Source organism: Bathycoccus prasinos (assembly GCF_002220235.1).
Source record: "Bathycoccus prasinos genomic : Chromosome_4".
Lineage (NCBI taxonomy): Eukaryota > Viridiplantae > Chlorophyta > Mamiellophyceae > Mamiellales > Bathycoccaceae > Bathycoccus > Bathycoccus prasinos.
Window position 1 is genome coordinate 1,030,081 of NC_024005.1, and position 7,911 is coordinate 1,037,991.

General features: G+C 47.0%; 2 protein-coding genes across 2 annotated transcripts; both read left to right on the top strand.

The window, feature by feature from the left end:
- Positions 1–150: 150 nt before the first annotated feature.
- Bathy04g05100 (DEAH (Asp-Glu-Ala-His) box polypeptide 16) lies at positions 151–3,708 on the top strand (the record flags this gene model as incomplete). Its single annotated transcript, XM_007513829.1, has 1 exon — positions 151–3,708. One exon carries the CDS (start codon positions 151–153, stop codon positions 3,706–3,708), a length of 3,558 nt encoding a protein of 1,185 aa, XP_007513891.1.
- A 155-nt stretch (positions 3,709–3,863) lies between these two features.
- Positions 3,864–7,409, top strand: Bathy04g05110 (unknown protein; the record flags this gene model as incomplete). The annotated part of the gene is made up of 1 exon (XM_007513534.1): positions 3,864–7,409. One exon carries the CDS (start codon positions 3,864–3,866, stop codon positions 7,407–7,409), a length of 3,546 nt encoding a protein of 1,181 aa, XP_007513596.1.
- Between the last annotated feature and the right edge of the window lie 502 nt (positions 7,410–7,911).

A 7,911-nucleotide genomic window follows, 5' to 3' on the forward strand; every position in this document is an offset into this window, starting at 1 on the left:
TTCTTCTTCTTCTTTTCTGTTCTTCTTCATACTTTTTCCTAGTCGTCGTATTAGGTGATTTAAATCCCTGGCCGTGGTGAAAAACGCGAACGTCGTTCCGAACAGAGTGGATAAGTATCCAATCACGGTGACCATCGAGGAGCCATCATCATGGGTGCGCGGGGGGATGCGATTGGGGATAAGCACGCGCTGTTAAAATGGATCGGCGAAAAGTTGAACGAGTTGTGCGGATTTACCGAAGCAAATGTAAACCAATTCGTTTTGGCCATCGCGGAAAAGCACGCCACGTCTTCATCTTCATCGCATAAGAAGTTGTATGAAACGTTAAAAGACTCTGGATTTGATGCGGTGACGCTCGAGTTCTCTCGAGAATTGTGCAATCGTTTGCTTAACAAGAGCGAGGATACTATTAACTCCTTTCCTAAACAGAAAACGAAGAAGGATGAGGAAGTAAGAGAAGGAAAAGAAAAGAAAAAGACATCGACAAACATCGCCGCGGCAGCATACGATAAAGACGAAGTCGACGACGAGGAGAACAAGTACGCTCTGGTGCAGTCTTCGTCCTCGGACGAAGACGTTGATGAGGATTCCAAAAGGAAATCAAAGAAGAGAAGTAAAGAGAAGAAGAAATCAAGGAAGAGTTTAAAGAAGAAGATGAAGAGAGAGGAGAGAAAGGGAAGGAAGCAAGATTCAGCAATGGGGGGAGCAACGTCATCGTCGGCAGATGCATATATTTCTTCTCAATCTTCTTCTTCAGAAGACGAGGAGACGAAATTGAGGCGTGAACGAGCTTTGCAAGGGTATCGCGATTTAGAGTTGGAGCCGGATGACGACGACGACGAGGAGGAAGAAGAAGAAATATCCGAAGAGACTGCTCGCGAGAGAGAACGATTGCGGGACCAAGAAGAAAAGCGTGAATTTGAGGAGCGCTTGCGCATGAAAGACGAGGAGAAAACGAAGAAGCTCGATAACGGCGGCGGTATCCTCAAATCGAACAAAATCAAATCGACCAATGCAGAAGGAGATGAAGAGGACGAGGAAGAAGTAAAGAGAGGCCTAATTCCAGACTTGAGGAAAGTCTCGCGACAGGAGTATCTCAAAAAGAGAGAGCTTCAAAAGTTAGAAGAGTTGAAAGAGCAAATCGCGGACGATGAGAAGATGTATGAATACGGCGGGCGTCCGCTGACGGAGAAACAAAAGAAAGATTTAGAGTACAAGAAACAAACCTTAGCGTTAGCAGAGGCGCAACTTATGAACGTCGAGGAGTCCAAAGAGGAAGTATATCAAATGCCGTTGACGTACGACGACGTGGACGATAAAGCAAACGCAAAAAACAATCGCGATAAACGCTTCCAAGTTGCTTTAGAGAGATACAAAGAGAGCGCTCAATCTAGAAAAGAGGAGAAGGAGGACGCCAACCCGTTCAAAGAACAAGATGAATGGGAAGATCATCAGATTCGACAAGCAAAAATGGGCAAGAAGAATAAAGAACAAGATGAAAAGAGGGGATACGATTACGTGTTTGAAGATCAAATAGCGTTCGTTGTCGACGAGCAGATCAAGGGAACTAACGTCTCCGATTCATCGTCATCCTCGGATTCCGATTCCGATTCGCAGAGGGAAAAGACGAGAAGAAGAAGAAGAAGAAACAAAACGACGCAAGAAAAAATTGACGACGAAAACGATCCAGATTCTAAAGCTTTGCGCGGAGAGCTCGGCGCTAGAAAGAAAATTGAAGCCGATAGGAGGTCCTTGCCTATTTATCCATATCGAGATGATTTAATCAAGGCGGTTGAAGATCATCAAACCATCGTTATTGTTGGAGAAACGGGTTCCGGAAAGACGACGCAGATACCTCAATACATGTGGGAGGCGGGATTTGCGAAAGAAGAAGGCGTTCGAATCGGGTGCACACAACCTAGACGAGTAGCGGCGATGTCCGTGGCGACCCGAGTTGCAGATGAAGTAGGATGCAAACTAGGAAACGAGATTGGTTATTCGATTCGCTTTGAAGATTGTACGAGCGATAAAACGAAGGTGAAATACATGACAGATGGTATGCTTTTGCGCGAATTTCTCGGCGAGCCTGATTTGAAATCTTACAGTGTCATGATGGTGGACGAAGCGCACGAGCGAACGCTTCACACGGACGTTTTATTCGGACTCGTCAAGGACATCGCGCGGTTCCGTCCTGAGATAAAATTGTTAATTTCATCCGCGACGCTCGACGCGGAGAAGTTCTCAGAGTACTTTGATTTCGCGCCAATCTTTAGAATTCCAGGGAGACGATACCCGGTGGATATTTTGTACACGAAACAACCAGAGGCGGATTATATGGATGCGGTGGTTGTTTCTGTGTTGCAAATCCATGCGCAAGAACCGAAAGGTGATATCTTGGTTTTTTGCACCGGCCAGGAAGAGATTGAGGCTTTGGAAGAAACACTCAACACGCGCGTAAAACAATCGCAGTCAACCAACGACGACGAAGATGGAGGAAGGAGTAAACGTTTGGCGGAATTAGTCGTGTGTCCAATCTACGCGAGCTTGCCCACGGATTTACAACAAAAAATTTTCGAACCAGCGCCAGAAAAAGGGAGAAAATGTGTATTAGCAACGAACATCGCCGAAACGTCTTTGACCATCGACGGCATCAAATACGTCATCGATCCAGGATTTTGCAAGCAGAAGAGTTACAACCCGCGCTCGGGTATGGAATCATTAGTAGTCACACCAACTTCTCAAGCATCCGCGATGCAACGAGCCGGGAGAGCTGGTCGAACATCGGCTGGTAAGTGCTATCGTTTGTATACCGCGTGGTCGTTTCAGAACGAGCTAGATCCAAACACGGTTCCGGAAATCCAAAGAACGAATTTAGGAAACGTTGTTTTGATGCTGAAGTCCTTGGGAATTAACGACCTCATGCACTTTGATTTCATGGACCCGCCGCCTGCGGAAACGCTTTTACGCGCTTTGGAGCAGCTCTACGCGCTCGGCGCTTTGAACGATCGAGGCGAACTCACAAAACTTGGTCGTCGCATGGCTGAATTTCCGCTCGATCCTATGCTTTCGAAGACGTTAATCGCGAGCGATAAGTACAAGTGCGTCGACGAAGTAGCGACAGTATGCGCGATGCTCTCGTGCGGCAACACCATCTTTTACCGACCAAAAGAGAAGCAGCTTTTAGCCGATCATGCGCATAAGGCTTTTCATGTGGGTGATGTCGGTGACCATCTAGCATTGATGAACGTCTTCAACTCGTGGCAAGACTGCGATTACTCGACGCAGTGGTGTTTCGAAAATTTTGTGCAACACAGAACCATGAAGCAGGCGAGAGACATTCGTGACCAACTTGTTAAGATGTTGGAAAGAGTCGAGATTGATTTGTCGTCCGATCGAAACGCGGTCGATAACATCAAGAAGTGCATAACATCTGGTTTCTTTTATCATTGTGCAAAGTTACAGAGAAACGGAAGTTATCGAACCGTGAAGAATCCGCAAACGGTGTCCATTCACCCGAGTTCTGGATTGGCGAAGGAGTTGCCCAAATGGGTCGTATACTTCGAGCTTGTCTTTACGAGTAAAGAGTACATGCGTCAGTGCATTGAGATTCAACCGAAATGGTTGGTTGAAATAGCACCGCATTATTATCAATCTCGCGAAATTGACATCGACGGAGATGCTCAAAAACAAAAACGTACGCCCGCTTAAACTGAAAGTGGGGCAAATTCTTAATAATTAATAGCAGTTAGTCTCATGCGTGTTGTTATATTAGCTTTGTCTCAAAGCGCGCATTATTTTTTCGACGGCACTTTTTTGTGAACTCATCTTTGTTGCTGTCGTGTGTTTCGTTTTCGTTTTGAAAAATGAACGGCGCCGCTGCGGGCGTCGGAGGAGGAGGAGGAGGAAGTGACACCGGTGCTCTCGCCACAGAAACGATACGCAAAGCAGTCGTTCAACTCTACTTCTCTTCAACGTGCGATGCGCAAGCTCGAGAAGAGGCGAACCAATATTTGCTCTCTTTTACGAACGACCCGTCGACGACGGCACATTGTTCTGCCCTTTTACGTGAGTCGTTGCATAACCTCTCGTCAATGCGCGATGAACACGACGGAGCGACGAACGGGAGAAATAAAAGAACGGAACACACGATCGCGTTCTTTGCCGCGAATGTGTTGAAAACGAAAGTGCTGAAGGAAAACGTATATGTGGGAGAAAATACCACTGAATTTATCAGCGAGATTCTGAAATACGCGAGCGAGTTTGCGAACATCGACGAAGAGTCCGTCACGGTCGCTCGAAAGTTAGCTTCTGTGGCAGCAACGAGTGCGGCATTGTCGGTGAGGCAACAACATCAACATCAACAAAATCAGCGTAACGGGAGTAACGAAGACGTAGGGGTAGGTATAGCAACAAACCTTATTCGTTTTGCGGGAGAGCTTGCGAGTTCTGCTTTACAGAACAACGACGGCGATGCCTTCAATAATAGATTGGTTATAATCAGCAACAGTAGAAAACAGACGTGTGGGATTGAAATCTTGAAAGCATTTACTGAAGCTATAGAGGAAAACGTGAAAGACGGACGAACGAGAACGCAACTCGTCGAGAGGGTATGCAAACCCAGCGGTCGCGACGTTCTACAATTGTGCTCGAGCGTTTTAGAGTTTGCCGGAGTTTTATCACAATCGATTGGTAGCAGTAGTACAAGTAGTATTAGCAATAGAGAGTTAGAAAACGCCGCGAGAAATGCCGTGAACGCGTGCTTGGAATGTTCGAAACTTTGGTTTGAAGCGTGCGCGAAGGAACCCGAGTCAACATCTACACAACAACAGGATCCATATCAACAACTCTTTTCCCCGTGTGTAGTTGGAGAGGCGTATCCGGTTTTATTTAGTAACGCGGCAAAGTTCGTGTCCAGCATGGACGATACGAGAGGAGAAGCTGCGCTGCAATTTCTAGTAAAGATGTGCGCTGGTGCACAATCGACGGATTACGCAAGAGAGCGATGCGCCAATCACGAATTGATGAAGCAGCTTATTCATTACGCTACTGCTTCTGAGGACAAACCGTGTTTTACAAGCGGTACGGTCGCGTCGAGAGTCTTGCAAGGTTTTGTAGCCCTCGTTGAGCGCGACGTTCTCACGTTTACGGAGCACATGAACGACGATGCAAATAGTAACGCGCAACATCAAGCAATCGAGTTCGTATGCGCCTTAGCCGAAGCGTTTCCAAAAGAAGCGGTAGAACCATTTGGCGATTTCTGTTTGATGATCAACACGATGAAAAAAGATGAACGCATCGAGGCATGCAGAGACCAACTCTTCGAAAGATTATTCAACGTTTGCTGCATCGCAAGCGCGTCGCGACAGTCGTCACCAGCTAATGGAAATGATTTTTCAGACGACTCCGCCGACGACGAAGAGTACGACGAAGAAAACGCAAAGTTTCGCGAACACGTATTGGCGGACGCCTTCGATACGTGCCACGGCGCTTTAGGAGGGGAAAAGTATCTCGCGATAGTTTCAAATTTATTTCAGCAAAATGGAAATCAGTTCGAAGCGGTGGACGTTGCGCTTTTCACTTTGATTGCAGCAAAGTACGGTATAAAAGAGGACATCTCAGACGGTGAGGCGCACGTTGTGCAATTTTTTACGCAAATATTCACATCCATCGCGAGTAACGAGGCGATGTTCGTTTCTCACCCGCGCGTGATTGAGACGTCGTGCAAGCTGATTGAAACGTATTTTCCGGTAACCGTGATGAAGCAAGCGACCACGCCTACTGATTTAATTTTAGGAACGTTACGATTTACTTTGCTCGCAATGTCTCTCAAGGAGTCTTGGCGCGCCGCGTCGGTTGGATTTCGCGACGTTTGCGGTAAGCTCGAAACGAAAATTGCGCACTTTAAAGCGGAGGCGTTTGTTGAAATTATAGAACTAGCGACTGAGGCGATGGATAAAATTCCCATCGTAGTAGTTGGTGCGCCAGAAAATGACGCTTCAAAACAGCAAGACCAAGAGCTGTCCCGAGCGTGCGTCGAAGGTTTAGCGCGGGTCCTTCGAACTATGTGGGTATACTGCGCCAACGATGCGGGTAAATTTGAAGTTGTTAAAGGAGTGATGATGCGATTGATTTCTCCCCACATAGAACGCTTGAACCGCTCTGTCGCACAGAAGAACGCAATTTTGGCTACCGACACATCAAACATTTCCCCCGAGAGTGTCGAAGCGTTGCAAGCGCGATCCATTGAAATTTGTCTAGCGCTTTCGCGCCTCGGAGCGATGGTGCGATTTCTTGAGCCGCCCCCGTCTGTGACTTCTTCCTTGTTCTCTCCGAGGAATGACTTAGCTTGCCTCGTTCTCGAGTCTGCGTGGAGCTCGATCGAGAGCATTCTATCGCCTTCTACTCGAGCGACTGGTATTGTGAATGTGAAGAATCAAGCTGAAAGGGAAGATGAGGAATCGGTCAAGGCTGTGCAAATGCTTGCTAATTTCGCCGTCGCTTCGAAAATGCGCGCGAGAGATTTCTCGGAGCACGTATTTGCGCTTCTGGAGAGTTCATTTGCGTCGTTCATGCCAGGAAGTAACGCAGCGAGACACGTTATGCAGTGCATATCGTTATTTTTGGAGGCGATTTGCGAACCCATGCCACCATATGATTTAGATAGCGCCTCGGGGTCTACGAAGACGAGCGTGGCGCGATGTCTCGAACGCGTTTTGAGCTCACCGGATGCATATCAAATTCAGGAGAACGGCACGTACGCGAAGGCGTTTTACGACGTTGCGCGAACGGCGATTCTATTTGCACCGTCTGTATCGCTCGATACAAACGCGTCGTCGTCATCGCACGTCGTTTATGAGACTTTAGCTAAGAGCCTGCATGCGCTCGCGTCACCTTCTTCCAATTGTGGCGTCGGCGATAGACGAATGGTACTTTTAAGCGTCGCATCGTTGTGGAATACGCTCATGTATCCCAGCGAAAGATTAATTAAATCCTCCGCAACTTGGCAACACTGCTACTCGGCCGTATCCATTTTTGTCAGACGAGACCAAGCGCAGCAGGTCATCGCGCATTGCGCAGATGCAATGTTCTTCCAAGACGAGTGTTCTTGTCCGAGAGATTGTTTACGCGCATTGGCGAAGATGCTGCGTGGAGCATTAATTGAAGTCGATGCTTCGGAACAAGACGCTAGTAATTTGAAGAATCAAAAGTTGGAATTTTTTCTCTCTCTCTTCACCGCCGCGGATAAGTTTCAAAGCAACATGGACTTTCTCAAAGCAGCGCACGTTTGCGTTGAGATAATACAAAGAGAGAAGCTTTCTTCTCAGCGCTTTGACGCCATGCTGGTCGATTTTGCGTACGTATGCAGATCAGAAGCTGACAACGACGCGCTTGAAGATTATCTTCTCTAGATCTCATATGTTGTGTCTTTTGTCTGGCTTTTTGTACATTATATTATTCGAAGAAGATAAAGTAAGGAGTGCGAGGGAGAAGAATGGAACGTACGAAAACTAGCATGTAGAAGCAACACCACTGTGTTTTGATTTGTGTCATGCGCACCCAGTAATTTTGCAATCCCCTAATCCGGAACTCCCCTAACCGCGCTATACTTGCTAAGTAAGTTTCAACTTTGTTTTCTTTCGACTTGGACGGCTTTAAAGAACAATCGATCAACCCTGTTTAGGGTTTTAGGGTTTAGGGTTTTGGGGTTTAGGGTTTAGGGTTTAGGGTTTAGGGTTTAGGGTTTAGGGTTTAGGGTTTAGGGTTTAGGGTTTAGGGTTTAGGGTTTAGGGTTTAGGGTTTAGGGTTTGGGTTTAGGGTTTAGGGTTTAGGGTTTAGGGTTTAGGGTTTAGGGTTTAGGGTTTAGGGTTTTGTTGTCCCCTAACGGTCAGCCGATCTGCACTTTCACTCCAC